At 37.1% G+C, this 21,608-nt stretch overlaps 1 protein-coding gene across 1 annotated transcript in view; it reads left to right on the plus strand.

Annotated features, from left to right (window-relative positions):
• Window positions 1-17,044, plus strand: part of LOC139713006 (uncharacterized) — a gene marked incomplete at its 5' end in the record, with an annotated part of 68,967 nt that extends 51,923 nt beyond the window's left edge. The window contains 19 exons of the mRNA XM_071624785.1: window positions 322-435; window positions 1,214-1,327; window positions 2,388-2,507; window positions 2,821-3,048; window positions 3,746-3,865; window positions 4,235-4,348; window positions 4,832-5,016; window positions 6,253-6,424; window positions 6,796-6,918; window positions 7,667-7,780; window positions 8,673-8,786; window positions 9,600-9,719; window positions 10,607-10,720; window positions 12,312-12,437; window positions 12,855-12,968; window positions 13,473-13,592; window positions 14,289-14,442; window positions 15,696-15,836; window positions 16,966-17,044. Of these exons, the coding sequence (XP_071480886.1) occupies window positions 322-435; window positions 1,214-1,327; window positions 2,388-2,507; window positions 2,821-3,048; window positions 3,746-3,865; window positions 4,235-4,348; window positions 4,832-5,016; window positions 6,253-6,424; window positions 6,796-6,918; window positions 7,667-7,780; window positions 8,673-8,786; window positions 9,600-9,719; window positions 10,607-10,720; window positions 12,312-12,437; window positions 12,855-12,968; window positions 13,473-13,592; window positions 14,289-14,442; window positions 15,696-15,836; window positions 16,966-17,044 (2,486 nt within the window). The remainder of the gene's footprint in view (window positions 1-321; window positions 436-1,213; window positions 1,328-2,387; window positions 2,508-2,820; window positions 3,049-3,745; window positions 3,866-4,234; window positions 4,349-4,831; window positions 5,017-6,252; window positions 6,425-6,795; window positions 6,919-7,666; window positions 7,781-8,672; window positions 8,787-9,599; window positions 9,720-10,606; window positions 10,721-12,311; window positions 12,438-12,854; window positions 12,969-13,472; window positions 13,593-14,288; window positions 14,443-15,695; window positions 15,837-16,965) is intronic.
• Between the last annotated feature and the right edge of the window lie 4,564 nt (window positions 17,045-21,608).

The raw sequence follows: 21,608 nt of genomic DNA on the forward strand, positions 1-21,608 counted from the left end.
GAACAAACGAGAAAGAAAGAGAAAGGATAGATAGAAGTTCAATTGTATAGTACGCAGTTCCTCTTCTTACATAACATAGGCATCTCTTAGAGGTTATGCATATTGTGTGTAGATAAGTATATCAAAGATTTACATAACAATACATCCTATATAACATACTGATATTCATAAAGATGAAGAGAGAGAGCAAAAGAGAGAGAGCAAAAAGAGATGATAGGTAGGGAGAGGTAGAGAGACAGAGACAGATAGATAGAGAGGGTGCGAATGAGACAAAGCTGATTTTGACGTCATTTGCTGACGAAGTTTCCGTGTCCTCTCCAGATATCGACGACTGCGCTCCGGACTCGTGCCTCAATGGTGGTACCTGTCTTGATGGTGTTGCCAGCTTCCTGTGTAACTGCCAGCCCGGCTGGACAGGCGCCATTTGCGATACCGGTGCGTATCACTTCCGATGTCATCGATTCGTATTGTTTCATGTATGTCGTTATAGGTTTGACTGTTAAGGTAACACAAATGTCTCTTTCACAGCATTCTAGCTGAGAGTTAAGTGTGTTTTACTGTAATCAGCCTGCTTTGTGTGAGTGATAACACTTACTTATCTTAGACGCACGCTGCTTATAATTTCATTCCAAACTAGCTCATAGTGGATGAGTGAAGAATGGTATTTCCAAGCCTTGTAATTTAATAACAAAAAAGAGACAAACGAATCAAAAAGCAAAGATGCAATGTCCTGCGGGGGAAAAAAAGATATCAGACTTTGTTTTGTAGAGAGTAATTTCTTTAGTGGAAAAATCAAAAAGATCCCATTCTTGTGTTTTTTAGATGTTTTTAAATGCTTTTATATCTTTAAATACTCCGTTTGTTATTTGCTTTGCATGATAACATGATATTCAACACAACCATATTATCTTAACATCCTTTTTAATATGTAAGCGGAGCTTGTAGTTTTTGCAGGTGTGTTGTTCCATCGTCACCGATTTAATGGTTGTTGAGGTAAAGCCTATTTGTGACATAATGAGGATGAATTGGACTTTGGGGAAATCACGCACATAATGTTCTGATTTTTGATCGCTTAATGTTAAGTAGTGCTGGTGCTTGCAACTAACAAATGCAATCAACAGATTAAACTTTGTCCAGAGAGATGAAGATTTTGCGTTTGCCCTTCAGCATTGTATGAGGTTTGAATGTCGTTCCCGTGCCTTCTCTATTTCAGACATCGACGAGTGCGCCAGTGACCCGTGTCAGAACGGTGGGCTCTGCACTGATCTTATCAATGCCTTTACATGCGCTTGCCCGACCGGCTACACCGGTATATTTTGCGAGATCGGTAAGTGTCATACAACAATTGAACGTGTGTTTGCCGCGGGAAAAATAAAATACTTGAGCACATTCTGTTGACATTACCTGCGTATGTTTCCCTGACTCTAAGTATGCATGTAACACCTGTATGTAACACCTGTATGCTGATGCTTCTGTTATTATGTTTATTTCTTTAAACACTAGGGCTCTGTGTTTATTCATCTCGATGTAGGGCAGTTTGTCAATCAGATGCTATAAAAACAACTCACCGCATGAATCATTAATGTAGATTAATACCCAGTATCCACCGCTATAAAATAAGAACCATCACTTGCTATCGGGCAGGAGCTCGGTACAGTGATATGACAGTGATATGACGTCTGTCTAGCAATTGGGCAGTCATGGGTTTGAATTTCACCCGAGTAAGTATGTTCATGATTTTCTTTTTGTTGTCATGGATGTTTCTCTAAACAATGAACACTGAATAACACTTAGCAAGAATCATGTAACTTGATAAGCTTTTGATTGATGTGTGGGTTAGTTCAAATTCAACGATTACATGACGATGACGGCATTATAACACTGATTGTGGCAACAAACGCCATATGAAGGAGACGATGACTGAGTGGATTATAACTTAATGTGGCACTTGGCATTATTGTTATGATAACAATAGCAGGGACAATGAAAATTAGTATACTGTACAAGAATAATGTCAATGAAGAAGTTAACGTGATAACAGCAATAATAGGTATACAGCTATACATCTTGCTTTTATAAACCGATTACGATAAGATAGTTCTTAGTGTATTTATCATTATCATCCAGATAATGCTGCTAAAGATTATAATCTTACACCAATGAGAGTGAGACAGTGATTATATTTGCTTTAAACAGAAATTGAATAAACTAGGTCTAATTGCCCGCTTGTCACGTAGTGCGAATAAATAGGCGCTACTCGTTAGTTCTGCTGTGAGGGTCATAAGTACATTTGAGGCGATTCTTACTAATACATTAACATTCACTAACACTGCTAAATCAGTCACTCAACCTGTACCTCTTATCTTGGAAAAAAATACAATACTCAGATATCGACGAATGCAACAGTCAACCATGCCGCAATGGTGGTCTGTGCTTCAACGAACCTAATGGTATATCCTACCGATGTGCCTGCAGGGGCGGCTACACTGGCACCAACTGTGAAACGGGTAAATACTGTCGTTTTTACTTCCAGACTAAAAAACGCTTCATATGAAATCAGTTATCTACCAGCCTTGAAAACATACTTCAAGAGGAACAGTTTTGACAGCATCACATTACTGTATTTTGGTAAAAGTCAACTATTTTGAAGCGAATTTAGGTGTAGCATTTTAGAGGACAGTAAAAGGTCATAAAATAATGCAACCTGTGCGAAGGTTACAAAGCGTTACGATCGAGCAAAGTTTTGTACAAAAACAATACACTGTACTCCCTTTATCGGACTTACTATTCATCACTTATGCTTACACTACGAAAACACAGAGATCTTGGAATGCCTATCCAACCCCTGTGTTAATGGTGGCACGTGTAACGAGATGATCAACGGATACACCTGTACGTGCCCCTCGGGTTTTGCTGGGAGTACGTGCGCCATCAACATCAATGACTGCAGTACGGGGCCCTGTCAGAACGGTGGAATATGCCTCGACAGAATCGGCAGCTACACGTGTGTGTGCAACCAGGGGTACGCGGGACCGAACTGTGAAATCAGTAAGTTCGACACCCTTTCTGTTAGCGGTTAATGAATTACAAAACTGAAAAAAGGAAAATGAAAAATGTAAGTTCAGCGGTAGTTATTGGGCCAGTTGTTCTGTAGTTATATGCCCCTTCATATTACTGACCAGTTAACTAAGCCTTAAAACTTGTCCAAAAAAAGTAATAACTTTCGTGAGATGGGCATGTAGGCATTTACATCAGATTTTCGCAAAACCATGGGCTTTTTAAACTATTGATTTTAGGTTTCATGAAAGTGTGATTCTAATCAGGACTCGACACTAACTCTTTTGCTGTTAACTCTTCGGGCCACTGATACCTTTTGATTGCAAATTTTGGTGACCCGAAAAAAAAAATATGAAAAAAGAAGAAATGAATTGAATGGATAAAAGGAAATAAGATCTATTTTTCAATCTTAGTTTTCAAACGGGCCGCCAAAAACATAAACTTTTTGGAAATTTGGTTGCCTAACGTCAATTTTTTTTTAAGTAGCGTCGGGGCACTGCTTGTATTGAACCCTGTTACAATCGTATTTGCACAGATAGTTTCCGTTTATGTAGGAGTAGAAGTTAAGTTACCAGATGTCACAACCACTGCATAATATGATTGTCTCATTTATGTTTCTTTTATAAAGAGCAGAAATTATTTGCTCATAAGTGAAAATCTCACCAATTGCCTCTGAATTTCACCACAGACATTGACGAATGTGCCAGTAGTCCATGCCTCAACGGTGGAAACTGTGTGAATCGTGTAGGTATACATGGCTACGATTGCGAATGTCCAGACGGTTTTACTGGGGTGCACTGCCAAACGAGTGAGTTCCCTTCACCAAGCGTGTGTTGCATATAGTAATTACTGTACATGGAACATGGAACATGGAACGTATTAATTTCTGCATCGAAACAATAAAGAAAAATCATTTGTTCTTTCAGTGATTTAACATCTAAAACACTCCTCCATTTTATAAAGTCGTAACTGCTAAATAGGTACATAGGAATTGTTCCAAGAAATAGTAACCTCTTCGTCAATGTAAGAGGGAAATTTAGTAGAGGTTACACCCAAGCAGTATACTGGTAATAGAATATTGTGCTATCATGATATAGCCACTGTGGGATTTTGTTAGTTTGGGTCTTTCTGCCGTCTTTGTCAATGTTTTCTGTTGTAATTTGCCATCATTTCACAGACATCAACGAATGCGCAAGTGCTCCGTGCCTAAACGACGGCTTCTGTGTTGATGGTGTCAACTCCTACACGTGTACGTGCCCACAGGGCTGGAGCGGGGTCAACTGTGAAATTGGTGAGTATACCTCACGCATTGCAACATTTCTGCACAACTCTACAACATGGTATGCATCGACACATGTTTTCCGCTTCTATTCTAAATTGACGGTATGTTCTTTTGTAGTTTTTCATTTTTGATAATTCAGTGTTCAAATTAGCAGGGAGAGATATTGTCCGCCATAAGGGTAATTTGGGCAATATTAACGACTGCACGTAGGTTTCTACGAAAGATTAACTGAAAACAAGGTGAATATGATTTTTATTTGTCGGGAGATTTGTATTTGTACACGCATATAGGCGACAAAACGATCTCATGTGTCTTGGAATTATGCAACTGGCGTAATGACTCAACACATATTAGGACTCATACTTTCTATCCCAGCTCCCTTTCTCTCTTTTTTTCTCTCTTTTTGTTTTCACTCGCGTTGTGTCATTTCCTTCATGTACTATAGCGGTACCTAATTTAGTATCTAACACTTTTTACTCATTGTCTTCCCAGCCATTGGTTGCCGTGTGAATTACACTCTTGGAGTTGGCGAGCAAATCATCATAAACTCGCCCAATTACCCATCTAATTACATCGACGCTGCCAACTGTCTGTGGTTTATCACGGGTATCAACGGACGGGAGGTGTCCATCGACTTTAAGGACTTCATCACTGAAAACAGATATGACACCTTGAGGGTAGGTATTTTACTTTTCTGGACTGTTAATTGATTTTAACCACCGTAAATGGCAGATCAAGTAAAGGACATTTCATGTAGCTGATCTAATGAATACAGAAAAAAAAATTGACGATAATGACAAAGTTAAGTTTAAGCTATCTTATATGATTTGCTTCGTTTCATTCATTGAATCAATTACGGCAACAAAGTTCATCCAAAGGCCGTTTTCAACTTGAATGTGTACTCAACTTGTTTTTGATTGTGTTATTTGTAAATCACCTTATTTTAGAACCTCGCGTGCTTCCAAAACATCAGACCTGGTGATATAATCATGTAGCAACAGTTGAAGTATGTCCCAAATCAAAAATGATACTGTGTGATGTCCAGGCCACCCACGGTATATGACACGATACCCAATCTCATAAAGTAGGCATTTCTAGCACATCAGTTGTATAGACCGAAAGCAATTGATGCGCCTATAATTTTAATATTTAAGAACGTTAACCGTTGTTTATTTGAATGAATAGGGATTACTATGAGAGCACATATTACTCAATGACTATCAACATTAATGACAACTACGCTGATCGCAATGTCAGTGACATGACGTGTAAGCAGCGTTTGTAGTCATAGGATTAAAGTGTAATGAACTGTGGGGGCGCTGTGGCATAGTGGATAAGACTCCCGACTCCTGATCGGAGGACCCGAGTTCGAATCTCGCCTTGTGCTCACATCCTTGGACAAGATGTTCTTACCCACTATGTGCCTCTCGACCCAGGTGTATAAATGGGTACCTGGCAATGCTAGGGTAATAATAATAGCAGGGCCGTGCCCTTGAGAACGGCGAGAACATGCTATGTTCCTCTCGACCCACGTGTATAGATAGGTACCTGGCAATGCCAGGGTATTGATAATAGCAGGGCCATTCCCTTGAGAACGGCGAGAACATGCTTGCCGAAACGTCGGGACTGGGTAGGCCCTTTTCAGGGCCACTCACATACTCCAGAAAGAATACGTGGTGCACCGTGAAGCCTTCTACCACCCAAATAGCAGGGTCCTAAGGTAGAACAGTGGCATCACTGAAAAAAGCTATACCCTGGGTAAATAAGAATTTATTGTTATTATTATCATTATTATCATTATTATCATTATTATCATTATCATCATTGTTATTATCATTATTATTATTAGTAGTAGTAGCAGTAGTAGTAGTAGTAGTATCATTATCATTATTATCGTTACTCTTCCTGTTCAGATTGGAGTAGGATCTTCTCCAAATATTGGCAGCCAGAGAATCGCCGCATCTGGGCCGATACTCCCGGCCGACACCACGCTGCAGGCCAACACCATCTGGCTTTCTTTCCAGACGGACAACGAAAAGTCTGAGCGTGGGTTCTCCATCGAGATTCGCGACCAGGATTACCAAGGTAATTTTCTTCACCGTATAGGCCCACTGAATTTAGATATTGCTACCTTGACAAAAGCTGTGCTGTTTCTTTGCGATATGTAACTGTGTGATGATTTGTTTGGTGTATCAATGGTAAAGACAGTAATAATAATAATGATAATAACAATAACAACAACAATAATGATAGTAATGATAATAATTATAATGAATATGATAATGTTAATAGCATCAACAGTGATAACAAAGTAAATGATATTGAACTGTTTTAAAATCGAGTTAGAGTCGACAACGTGCCTGGTTCGTAACTCGTCCCGATGTACCAAATCACCTTGTCTTCGTTAGGGTAACGTAATGTTCTTATTTGTGTTGTGCTGTACACTTATTTCACAGTCTTGACTCCGTGTGACGCTCGCCCGTGCATCAATGGAGGAAGCTGTATGAACGTTGGTGTGACCAGATTTGAGTGCACATGCCCATTGAGCTGGGAAGGAACACATTGTGAAATCCCGTCAGGTTCGCTTGGGGTCGTTCTCGTTACCTTTAAAGTCTTTCATGATAATAATGATAATGATAGCAGTGATGGTTGTTTGCGCAGGACAAATTCCATCAAATATGGTCGAATTGCTTTTTGTAGATAATTTCCGATCCAGAATTTGCTTATCTAGACTTTCTCCCGAATATTCATCATTTCGTCTGTATGTTGTTTGTCCATTGTGTTTTTCTGCCTAATTTCTTGTTTCTCTTGTTTCTCGTCATCCTCTTTTTTTTTTCTTCATTTCATTTTTTTCAACGAATTCTTTATCAGATTATCTCCTCCTTCTCACTTTTACTCCTTTATAAAATGGGTATTGTTCCTCTTCCTCTTCACCTGTATTTTGTTCGTTTGCCTTTTCCGTGCAATTACAAATTTTCTAGTTTAAGATCCTCTTATGCACAGTATAATTCCTTGAATATTGGTGCAATTTTCATGATCTTTTTTCTATATCTTGTTCATCAATGTATTTCCTTAATCAAACGTATTGAAGATGGGATTTTAAAAAAGAAAGCAAAGTGACAACATATTTGTCATGATGGCTGATGCCTCTGCATACCTATAATGTAAGAGCGAAATTGCTCCCTGCTGTATCAAATGAATGTAAGTGTTCATAAGTTCATTTTTATAGTTGTTCCATAACGACAAGATGATTTGTTCTGTGGCTATAAACATCTACGGATGTTAATGGGACGATCTTGTTGTCTCGTAATACTTTTTTATACCCAGAATTCAACAAGTGCGGCTTGAACCCATGTGGAAATGGAGCCGAGTGCATGAACAACGGTCGAGATTATACCTGCAGCTGTCCTGATGGTTTCACTGGAAAGAACTGCACAGAAGGTAAGCCGTTACATTGATACATGCTCCTGTCTCAGTTAGTAGCGTACTTTTTTCAACTTACTTCATTAGACATGCAGTCCCAAATGTGTAAACTCACTATCATTATCATTCATTGGATATGAGGAAGTATCTTTGTGAATGCATTTAAAAATAAGCTGGAAGAGCATTGGAAGAATTGTGCATTGTAACTACTACAATAGGCCCTCGGTCTCGACCAGTTTTCATTTCTTCTTGCCGTGTGTACACGTATACGCCCCATAGATTTTTCATAATTTAAGATATATATTTGAATGAGATTAGCCCAGGCTATAATTACTTGAAGGATCAAGAGCAGCTGAGGATAAGATCCAGATGGATAACATCATCGTTGCCGAAAAATAAAATTAAAGTAAATTATTAAGTAAGTAAGCAAGTAAGCTCCGTAAACTTCTACACATACCAAGTATCTTAAAAGGATACATTACACGTTGCTTACGCACAATAAAGGCATGATGTGAATGGTGACGTAATGAATGAAATGAAAGGTAAACATAAGAAAGTTTTGACTCCTGGAACATGATGTATTCAGTCAGTCAGGATCCAGTGCAATGTTTATGAGGAATTCGAAATCTCGTAAGTAAAGAGGTTAATGGATGATTTTTGTGTCTTTGTGCAGTGAAACGTCCTTGGTCTTTTATAATGGGTAAGGCAGTGTCTTATAAGTCCCTCAAATATATATCTGTCATGTGAGATGTTTATCGCATCTTTTCTATTCTAATAGTTAATGTGGATGGAGCGGAATGAAGGAATCTCTTAATATTATGACAATCGTCAGATACCTTTCGAGAGAAAATGTTTCGTTTCGAATGAATGAGATATCAAGTCGTAATAATCATGTACCGTTTTTATACAGATATCGACGAATGTGCCTCGAGTCCGTGTGCGAATAACGGCACTTGCATTAACCTGATCAACGGGTATGTCTGCGTCTGTCGGAGATGCTACAGTGGTATCAACTGCGACATTGGTAAGTTTCAACCCATGCTGAGGAACGGAAACAGCTTCAACTCTAAACATGAACGAGATATGAATTGTTTCAACCAGTTCTATGTCTCTTCAACTTCCAGAAATTTGTTTATTCGTGCTTTGAATATTAACTGAATTCCGTCTGTAAACGAAAGGGTTTCACTTGAAAGTATAGTACTCCTAATTATCATTATTCATATTGACTTTCACTTACTATATAGATATCAAACATAACATGGAATGAAAGTGGTTTTAGTATCTGTAGGAATTTCTGAATTACATGGTATATTTTGCTGCCAAATACCAATATATTTCATACTGAGTAAAATAGATGCGCTGAAGATACATTGGTACCCAGGAGCTGTAATAACGAAGTGCTGCATTATAATATCATAAGTACCTGTCATAAATGACACACGTACTAATGGGTATGCAATTAGAGGTAGTATATTGGCATTTAACCTTTGGCTAATGCTTACTAGAACACCGGAGAGTTCCAAATTGGCAACATATAAATTCCAGAAATAAAAATAAAAATTACAGCCCATTTCTGCCTTTAATGTTGTGCAGGACTTCTGCTCAGTTCCTCTCATTTAATTCCTTTGGCGCAGAAACCATTACATTTTGTATTACATCTATTAAAGTGCTAATATCATAGAGGTTAGGTACACATGAACAATACTACGACCATAGAGAACATAGAGGTTAGGGACAATACTAACACCCGTATGGTACAGTCTTTCTCAAAAAGGTGAGAGAATTCAATGAAGCATGATTTTTACAATATCGCATTTATATTGTTTAAACCATATAGCACCACCAACGGAGTCCTGCGTTAGAGATTTATGCGAGAATGACGGAACTTGCTCCTACAACAGTGGCACCTACCAGTGTGCTTGCAGGGCTGGTTATGAAGGAACATACTGCCAAGTCGGTAAGTGATATTCAAAGGACTACAGCATACTCTGTCATTGTTTACACAAGTTTAGAATCACCAGTTAAATTTTTGACTTGCACAGAGTGAACATTATTACATAATTTCTACACGAATATTCGTGTTTGACGGTTTGCTCACCAAGTGCGATCGTTGATGTATGGATAGATGAATCAGAATAATTTGTTGCCTGGCTGCTGAAGTACCCTCCCAAAAGTCGGAATTTAACAAACCTCAAAAAAAAAAGAGAGAAGAAAGTAATGTCATTTAAGATTTGTAACGTGAAGCTTAACACACATATGCCTACACACACACACACACACACACACACACACACACACACAACTTGCTTGACTTCGATTGATGTCGATAACCATGATGATTGTGGACCTTTCTTGAACGCAAGCATGCAACAATCTGATATTTCTCAGACTAAAGAAAATGAATCCAATCATGCTTATTGAAAGTGATACGTATTTTTAGTGACCACAAAGTCAGAATTTGCAAATGATTATGATATGATTATATAAAATGTATATGTGAACACAAAGATTCATTCTTTTTTAGCCATTGATTCTTTATATATGTATATATATATATGTATATATATGCATCCTATATAATATGTGATTACATTCGTATTATTACAGGTGGGAGAGAAATACTGGTGGCACAACACGTCACACATTCTGACAACAAAACAAATCACCACCGCCAATGATATCAAACTTAAAGTAACAAAAACTTTATTCTTCCCTCTCCTCAAACGGCATCACCCAGTCTCGATCCATGTTTTTTACCCAACGTGGGCCGAATAGGCCACACCCACTTCGCACAAAATGCATATTCATGACAGCATACATTCCTTGTTCTGATTTCAACAACAGATGCCAACCAGTGTAGGGTGAACCCCTGTCTGTCCGGGACATGCACTACGGTAGATGGCTCCTTCTCTTGTGAATGTGACGAAAACTACATCGGAACGAGATGCGACATCGAGTGTGAGTGACTCCGACATTAATCACCATTTCGATCGAATTCTTTATTATTATTATTATTATTATTATCATTATTATCATTATTTATTCGGCTTTCAGTCACAAATATTCAAAATCAAAACACACAAAAAAAATATCTGATTATTACGCATTTTATGCAGATACTCCCTGCTGGAAAGAACACATTGCCCCACAGTGTGAGAAACACAGTGTGAACACGCTGTGAAATCTCTTCACACTGTTAAATTCAAGCGGTGTGAACACATGGTGAATCATGAATTCAGAGTGTGACACAGAACATCGCTATGTGAACACTGTGAAAACCAAACCACAGTGCGAAATCATCTCCACATTGTTAAGTTCAAGCGTTTTCACATAGACGACTATGTGACAACACTGTGAAAACACTGTGGGACAATGTGTTCTTTCCTGTAGGGCCATTTGCCCTTACTAATCAACTTTGCTTCTCTCTGCCACATGTTACAATACAAACTCCAAATGATTATGATTATAAAAAGGAACAAGAAAAATGCAGTGATTTGAATATCTGAATAGAAATGATAATGATAATGGTGATAATGATGATATCGCAGTGGCATTGATGGTTATGATGATTATGAAAAGAATAAAGCAAATGATGACAATAAAGAAGAGAAGAGGAGAAAGTATAAAAATGACATTGATAACATAAGTCGTAATACGACAGTAATGATAACATTTATAAGGAGCAAGGGCATAATGTATCTCATTGTTTTAGAGGGTTCAGTCCCATCGCCCTAACTGAAACTGCAAGATTTTACTCACATACTGTGGTCAACATGATTGTGTTTGAATGTTTGTACGTTAGGATAAGGAGTTGAATCCATGAATCAAGCCCAAAGTCTGTTTGTTTGTTTGTTTGTTTGTCTGTTTGTTTGAAACTGAAATTTCGAGGACACCATCAGATTTCTTTCCTTTTTTAATCATTTGAAAAACCCACACGGGTCAAATTCTCCAATTACTATTTATGAAACTAGTCCGCCAAGTTTGCAAAAATTGTTTGACGATCACGATGATAGTAAAGTGCTACTTTATACTTTGTAATGTTTTTCTGGATTTATTCACAGCATGCTTTGCTAACCTAAAGCTAGTCAATCAAACCTGACTAGTATTAAGATTGTTGGAAGCAAAATGCATTGTGAATATTATGCAGTACACACTGCATGCTATAAGAAATAGAAGCAGCACTGGCTGCGGACGGAAACTCGATGGTTGAGAGATCAGGTGCATGTCAAGTTATCAGGAGGTCGTAGGTTCGAATCCTGCTCGAGTATGTATGCCCATGATTTTTTTTTTTTTTGTCACGACTACTGCTGAAACATTGATCAATTCCGTGCTTATGTACGTTGATGTAGGACAATTTGTCAATCAGTCGCAAAATACAGTTTGTACTTGCACTGAGCAACGTACTTGCATTGCAGTGCCAGCAAACGGAATGGCAGGTCGCACCTCACATTAATGAATGCTGCTTTAATTCCGGAACGAACAGATCTAATTCTTACTTATAAAAACATGTCACCTTATATGTTATTTTATTTATTTTTTTTATCTGCAGTGACAGACAAGTGTACTATCGCCAATCCGTGCCACAATGGAGCAGAGTGCTCGTTTGACCTGAGCGGGAATGGGACATACACCTGTACCTGTCCATCCGGGTACGAAGGAGATTTCTGTGAACAAGGTACAAATACACTTCCATGTGGCGTAAATAACAGAACGAATGACATTTTCTGTTTTTTGTTTGTTTGTGTTTGCTTTTTTGTGATTTCTTTGTATTTTGCCATTTTGTAAATCTTTAAGAGTCACCATATCCGTTTATCGCGTAATTCATTTCAATGAAAACTTAAATTGGTGATTGCTAGATTGTTCTTAAGAAATCCAATCTAAATTTTGTTTGTAGCATTTCTCTGTTAAAATCGTATTTTCTTCATATTTCAAATTTTCTTAGATCGTATAAATTGGTTGTTTCAATAGTTTGATAAAACTGTGGTAGAATTAAATTTTGATTCGTATTCGCTTTAGTACAGTGTCGCTTAGTTCTGTTGATCCATGACTCTTAATTGTAATATTTGATCGTGATCGTGTTTGATCGATCCAGATATCGATGATTGCGCCGGTCAGACCTGCAGTGGGATCGGTGTGTGCGTGGACGGAATAGACAGTTTCGAATGCGTTTGCCCGAGCGGCTACATGGGAGAGCTTTGTCAGATTGGTAGGTATCCCATCATGCTTTTCCCACCTCTGAATTAATAAAGCAATGTATTGTGAAAACTCGGTCATAAGTCCGGAAGTTTGATGAATTCTACAATTTGTTTCCATGACGGAAGAAGACTTGATTTGCAATTTGATTGTACATGTTATTCGTGTACCAGCATATGTGTAAGAAAAATATTTCGGGAGATGACATCGATAAAACGCAACATAATTTTGTTCTTTTGCAATTAGGGCGAGCACTTTTTAGATGGATTGTATAATTACATTCAAGTATCGGTTCACTTGATACAGTAATGAAAAACAATTTAAGATCACTTCTTATTTCTAATAATTTGACATGGCAACAATTTTTGAATGTGGTAGAAGGCAACTTTTGAGAAACATGGCAGAGAATGATTACAGAAATGAGCTCTTATCTGCTCTCATAGGTAAAAGTATGCACATGTTTAATGCATATGTGTTATCATGAATGTTCATTGATTATTATTCTTAATTTCTGCAGATATTGATGAGTGCGCCAGTAACCCGTGTTTGAACGGTGGGATATGTTCCAACCTGGCCAACAGATTCCTGTGTACTTGCTTCTCGGGCTTCTCTGGACCAGTGTGTTCTTCAGATTCGAGTAAGGAGGGATGAATATTATTTTCGAATATTCTCAATAATGTTACCATTTTTACTGTCGTGTAAGGGGATATGGAAGACATATATACCGATGCACATGATGCAGATGTCACAATAGTTCCCGAAATTATCTCTTCCGATGCCGAGATGTACCTTTTTCCTCTATATACTGAAGAATCCAGTCACCTTTTTAATATACGGTGCGATATCATAGTATAGCTTACACATTTATTCATTTTTTTTCCTAATAACTTTGTTTTAGCATTCCGCGATCGACGCAAATTTCTTGCAAGGCTCGATTTGTAAAGTATTTGATCAAAACGATTGCAGAATGCAAAAAAGAACCACGAAGTCGTAGTCATATGGGAAATTTGCTGTGCTTATATCTGCTTGTGGATCTCAAGACGAATGAAGTACGGCTATCTAACACGCCAGTCAAGTGGTTCATTATTTGCATGTCTTTTCTGCACTTCTTCAGCCATAATCATCTGCCCCATAAATGATAAGTATTCTCAGAAAAAGAAAGGAAATCACTGCAAGAATTATAACCTTGTTGGACTGGGAAAAGAAAAAAACAAACAAACGTAGATCTAGTGATGGTAAAACGAGAAACTTGCAATGTTTTTGTGATGTTGTCATCATTCTTCCTGCATGCTTTGTGAAATTGTGATATTTACCACTTTTTTTTCAAAAACAGCTGTCCTTGGTCCACTACCACAAACTAGCACGTTCATGGGGAGAGAGATCGACATCAACCCGTACTTCATCCTCCTCATCGTGGCTCTGGCGTTGTTTGCTATCTTCTTCCTCTTCCTCTTCATAATTGTCTTCTGTTGTGGAGGCTCGAAGAAGTAATTCAGAATAAAATTTTGGCGCATGCTTTGTATAATTATTTCATAAAATCAGACAGCATCAAGTATAGTTGTGACAGATCAACAATTTAAAAATGCCCTCTGTTGTGGAAGTTCACAGAGGCTCTACATAAAGTTTGGTTATTGTTTGTTTGTTTTCTTTTGCCTATGGAATGATATCTAACGGCGTGACAGACATTTGTGATAAATCAGTCTTTTTCAAAAATTGGTCGCTGATGTGGACATTCTAAGAGGTAATGCAAAATAACAGTTTGGTGCATTTTGAAATATTTGATAAAATCAGACGGCCTGATATACAGTCATGATAAACAATTATTTACAATATTCAATTAACACAATTAACATCATCATTGAAACCAATACTGGACGTGAAACTACGATATAGGAGTCTTTTTTCTTAATTCTTTTATTTATTTATTGAGTCTTATTTCAACAGGGTAGCCCCATCAGAAGGCAGGTACTGTAAATTAGCAAATCAGGGAGGAAAAGAGTTACAGCCTTATACCATCACATTCTATTCATGTTGAACGCAAAAAAAATATATATACAATGTATATTGAAAGATCTGCATTCGAACAATAAAAACCAACAAATAGTTTTAGACGTGTAGATTCAGATGGAGTGGACAATACTTTGTCAAAGGTCGAATATAGTTGCATAATCTGAGAAAAAAAATATTGGGCGTGAACAGTTTCAATCAGCAATGGTACTTCCATGGAGGTACTTCTACTGAGTGGCTCTTCTTCAAGCACAGACATGACTTAAAGTGATCATACAGTTTTGGTCGAGACCTAATCTCGAGTTTCTAACATTTTGGGGTGAGATTACGAGAAACCTCTTACGAAATATGAAAGAACATGTAATTCCAAGAGGAATTGAACGTTTATTTGATGAAAATTGGTTTTGAAATGGCTGAGATACCCAAAACAGAGCAATTCCAATAAGATGTGGGACCCGCCTTTAATACGATCGCTTTGTTTTACCTTATTTTTTGATGTCTCAGCCATTCCAAAACCAATTTTCATCAAATAAACTTTTAATTAATCTTTGAAAGGTACGCTCTGTACTGTTTTACAAACGGTTTCTTGATATCTCGCAAAAAGTCTAAAGCCCAATTCTCACCTCCACCAATACTGTACCATCTCTTAAAAGTTCTTGAACGACAACTTGTTATCCCTCCACATTCTCCCATGTGTTCACTTTGAATGTGCACCTTGTACTTCTTTCTCTAGGGATGCGTATGACACGGAAAAAGCTCGCAGCGGCGATTATCCGTCCTCGCATCGTCCGGACATGTCCATCCTGGCCGCCGCACAGCCGCCTGCGACACGGGAGAACGACTACGGCAACATCGTTGCCCCTATACCTAGCACGTAAGGTTCACATCAACGTTTGTTTGGAAAGCAAGGAGAATGATTATGTGCGTTTATATCATATATATGTATGTGTATATATATATATATATATATATATATATATATATATATATATAATATTAATAATAATTATGTAATATATATATATATATATATATATATATATATATATAACTTTTTTGGGTAACCCTTGGAGGACACCGTATAAAATGGTAACTTAGAAGGACACCTTACATATGACCATATTTGCAATAATAAACAACTGAAGAAATTGTATCCATGGACGTCAGTTAATACTCGTCCCTAGCTAAAATATGCATTATATAATTTTGTAAACATTGTAATCAGAGATGATATATTTGAGATATACGGTTGTCCACGCATTGTACTGTGCTGCAGAAGTACCATTTTCAACAATGGCTGATATACTTAGTGTAAAAGACACTAATTTAACGTATACAACTGGGGTACAGAAGAACTAACTATATATTTTCAACAGATGGCGCTCTTCACTATTAACATGTAGACAACATCTTAGCCTTGTACATGCTTTTAGTCCTATGTAAAATACTAGTAAAGGGAGAACAATAACGAGACAGCTATATGCCCTTTAATTGTAACTGTCCTCCGAATGTACATTTTTTTTTGTTATATGAGATGCCCTGCTATTGTACATGTAGGAAAATATATACATATGTGTGTGTGTGTGTGTGTGTGTGCGTGTGTGTGTGTGGGTATGTGTGTGTGTGGGTGGGTGTGTGGGTGTGTGTGTGTGTGTGTGTATTTGTGAGGATAGAGTCTATGTCTCTCTGTCTGCTGCTAACAGTAATGTTGAAGGAAAACGGTGCATTCAAGCAGTTATAGTTGCCTTCGGAAGCGAGCAAACCTAACTGTATAATCCGATAATTTTGCAGATATCCAATTCTGCACATCATATAAGATCAGAAAACAGACATCACTCTGGATGTACCTTTCCATCTTCTTCTTTCTGTGTACATGTTTAATGTATATATTATATATTATATATTATGAACACGTGGTGTAGGTATTTTTCCCTAGAAACAGTTGAGTCCCGGGATGAAATCTTATAATGTTATAATCTCACATTTTCTTTCCTTATTCCCAGTGGAGGAGTGGCAGAGTCGAACAGCTATGAAAACCCGTGGCCACAGTCGAACGACGAACTGGAAAAGACAGCTCTCTGACGAATGGACAATGACCAACACAAGAGGGCTCACTTTCAACAAACCGGAACTGATGAATGAACCGACTATGATGCTGATTAATGGAAATTAGGACTTGGGAATAACACAGTGACAACAATACTACCACAAATCAAGAGGATCGTATTGTTGCAGATACATAGCAAAAAAAAAAAAGAAAACAATTACAGGTTCTAGTGGCATTTAGACACATAAGTACATAACTGTTGAGTGGCATTGTTCTTGATGCAACAAAAAACTTTTAGAAGAAGTGACATTGCGCATGAGGTGTTTGTTGTACTTCTAAACAGAACATCCCTGATTCGAGTCCCGTATGGTCCTATACAATAGTTTTATCCCGATTTGAACCTTTTAGCTCAAATGAAAAATTGATTCGTGGCAGTGATAATGCATGCTATAGAAAAGAAGTGTACACAAATAATAATCTGTCCTCTGTTAGTAAACGGTTAGATTAATTCAAAACCACGTTATATAGAAAAGCATTTCTGCATGACTTTCCGTCTTCATTTTTTTTTTTTGTCTCGTCATTATGATTTTCTATATGCCTCTCTCTGTGCCATGTGCATATTCGTAATGGATACCGATGTACTACAAACGTTTATTATTATGATTACCATTATTATTTTTATTATTATTATCATTATTATTATTATTATTATCATCATCATTATTATCATTATTATAATTATTATTATTATTATTGTTCTAGTTTTTGATATTATCACAATCATATCTGTTACTATTAATATAATTATTGAAAAAGGCTCATCCCGGAAACTAAAGCAATTAATTATCAAAAACAAAGCCACTCTTTGTCTCTCCTCATAGTTATCACTTTTCCTTCCCTCTTTTTATTATAAAGAGGACAAAATTGAGCAAAAACTAGTCATTATCCCGCCGATTGAGGGCATACATCATCAACACGAAATGGTTAAATGATTCAGTCTATAGGGCTCGCACCTGTAAATAAAATGGACTGTCCCAGACCCCTTCACAAATTCGTACCAAATAACCAAAATAAATGAAGAAAAGAATTAATTAAAAATCAGTGATGTAGTGTGGCAAAAAACTGAATAGCTGTAGACATTGAGTATAAATTCCTCTACAAACTGCATTTTGGTTGGAAGATGAAAGCTTCTCTGATGGAATTTGAGGGGACTATATTTCATTGGGTACGTGTACGGAAAATAGGCGATTTTTTGAGTGACAAGAACTCTTAGTCTGGCTTTGCGGACCCTTGGACAGAATTAGAGCAGAAGAACCCACCCTGGAAATTTGATGGATGAAAGGGTATATCTCACTTATCCAGGTTACTGAAGATGAAACACCTCATTTCTCCCAGCTATTTTACAGAATTTTTTGACATTTGAATTTTAACACACGTCTCTATGGGGAATTATTTACACGTGTGAGCCCTATTTATTAAAGAGCTTCAATGCTATTGTTGTCGCTGTGTTGTGCAAGCTGTTCGATTGAGCTGTGCTTATTGAATACAGTCACTCAAGTCTTATAACTTGAATTAGACTTCCTATCTTTTATCTATTTTTAGTTTCTTCTGATATAACCTCTATTCATAGCATAATCAATTCGATTCTGGATATTTGTTTGGTTTTCAAAAATACACAAAATATTACATAAACAGCATTGAAATTAAATGTAAAACAAAAAAGAACTTTTTGTCAGGGCGGTGAGTTGGCTCAGTTGGTAGCGCGTCTGCCTCAGACCCAAACGGTCCGGGTTCGAACCCGAGTTTGGACTGAGCAATGTTGTGTGTAATCATGCCGTCCCCTCTAGCAAAAGGCAAAACACTCTGTCCTTCGGATAGGACATAAAATGGAGATCCCGTGTGTGAGAGAGTCACATCTTATGCACGTAAAAGATCCCGCTTTATTCATTCATCGCAAAGAGCAGGGTGTTTAACCCGGTGAAGTGGTCCCGACTCATATCCAACTGGACCCCATGAAAGACCAGCAAAGCATAGCTTAATAATATGAGCTATCCAGCCATCTTCTAGATGGAAAATGAACCAAAAGACAACAACCATCAATCAAGTAATATCTTGCTTCTTACCTTGTTTCTTCTCCACAATAAATACTATCATTTACCTATAAACTACTCTATGTGCGAGACTTTAAAATCGTTTTTCTTTTGTACGATTACCAATTTATATTGTGCAAACTTGCATCTTTCTTTCTCTGCAATCTACTGCTCTGTAATGATCAACAATGATCTGTTTACTATCTGTCTCTCGTATGTTTGATGGTTTTCTGTCTTTCTGTAGAAATAAAAACCGGGGAAAAGGGAAATATTTTGCCAAGTTGTCTTTGTGAAAATGATTTTGAGTAAAAGTGAGTTTACTATTATGTTTCTTGTCTTTGTGTATTACCTCTCTTTCTTTCTTTCTTTCTTTCTTTCTTTCTCTCTGTCTCTCTGTGTGTATATATATATATATATATATGTGTGTGTGTGTGTGTGTGTGTGTGTGTGTTTGTGTGTACACATACATTCATGTATTCTACGAAGGCATAGTGTAGTTTCTAGTCTCGTTTCATCGACATGGAGGGGGGGCAGCAGTTCTCGAGGTCGCGTCATCATCACTCGGCTTAACACGGGTACAGTCGGCGAAAGAAAAAGAAATCGATAAAAAAAATTCAAGAACGAGACTAACCCAGACATTGAGAGAGAGAGAGAGAGAGAGAGAGAGAGAGAGAGAGAGAGAACAAGAAATGCTTTCTGTTTATCAAACCTCATGTTCAATTCATGGGGCATTACAAAATTATCATTACGAAGCCAACCGAGTGGTGATCCATACCACCTTGATAAGATAATCCAATCCATTAAAAGGCAACCTTAGTGCTAGTCGGTACCACGACAGATCTTGTGGCATATAAATGTAATATTTTGCATAATCTTATGTTAAACACAATAACAAAAAGCATTAATTAGTATTTGTGTTTGCACTTTTGAGAATAAAGAATACATGTGAATGAAGCAAAGCTGGAAGACCTCATCAATCATTCATTTTTGAAAGTGTGGAATACATACATTTTCTCTTCTTTTTGTGTACATTTGACTTTGATTCCTTTTTTTTTTTTTAATGATTAGACGGAGCAGCAAGAACCAACACATGACAATATTGACTAAATTTGCATATCCGTTTGTACTTTCATTCTTTGTAAGTGTTTCAGTTTGAACCGCCAAATCTGGGAACAGGAAACATCCCACAAATCTCACTTAACAGCTACGTGAAAATGAAAAGTAAACAGAAAATACACTAAAACGCTAGATTTACAAGTTTCTTATCAACGCATACAGAAATTTACTTGGTTCTAAAGTAAGTTCAACCCGACATCCGAATTTCGAGGGAAAACACCAAAGAAAAAAAGCAAGATTATTAAAGAAAAAAATACATGGGGCAAACAGATAAGATAACAATGAAATGAATTCATAAAGATCATCCGCTGGATAGTTTTGCGTGTTTGAAAAAGACAATGGTATTTGTATAGAAAGTACAAATAGGTTTGTTGTGTTGCACATCATCCCGAAATGTAATCTTTTTTTTTTTAGCAATGATAACATCAAATTATTTCTAGTGAAAAAGAAAGAATACCATTAATGCCATTCATACAAATAAGAAAGTAAGACCTATATTCTAATATAACAAAAACGAAACAAACTTTGTCACAACGATATATCACAACTTTATCACAACTATACCATCATTTGGCCATTTTGATAATTTAATTCATTCCTTTCATTTCGTTTATTTCATTTCTAACAATGCAAACATTTTAATACACAAAATAACACAATATCAATACAATGCAGTAACAAAGAAAAATACGTGTAGTTAACAATACTACGCATCACAAAAGCAAATGAAAAGTGAATTAAAACTAAAGTTTCAGGAAATGGAGGAGACATGCTAAATAGCTAATAAAGCTTGTATTTTGCAGTCTCCTCGTGGACAAAAAGACTAAATAACATCAAAGAAGCAAGTTGCTAGATATAATATAAAAGGTGCACAACACATACAGACCTATACAAACAAACAAACAAACAAACAGACGGACAAACAAACACAAGTAACCTCTCTTGTAAAGAGAAAGATAGAGAGAGAAAAAAAGAAAACAGCGAAGGAAAAACAGGAAATTATTTTGACGGGAGAAATAGAAAGAGACATGAGGACAGGAAAAAAGGCGAGAAGGGAGAAGAGATGAAGGGTCTATACCAGCACACGCGAGGCACATGGTGCGATGGATCACCGAGGTAAATGTTGGAAAGGAATAGATAAAAGAAAAGAATGAGTATGACGAATAAAAAAGAAAGCTCAAAATTAAGGCTAACTAAAATGTAACTCATTCTGCTATAGGGATTTATGAACAACTTCTTCAGTTTGAATGTGAATATATTTAAACTTAGAACTTGTTTCATACTATTATCGAGAGCATTCCAAAATTTGGGGACAGTAAAAGAAAATATAGATTTAGCAAACATAGTCTTAGTTAATGCCAAATGAAATGAGTTGGATTGCCGGGTAGGATAA

This window comes from Diadema antillarum, unplaced genomic scaffold (assembly GCF_040938485.1).
Source record: "Diadema antillarum isolate AM-2024a unplaced genomic scaffold, OU_Dant_1.0 seq00001893_RagTag, whole genome shotgun sequence".
Taxonomy (NCBI): domain Eukaryota; kingdom Metazoa; phylum Echinodermata; class Echinoidea; order Diadematoida; family Diadematidae; genus Diadema; species Diadema antillarum.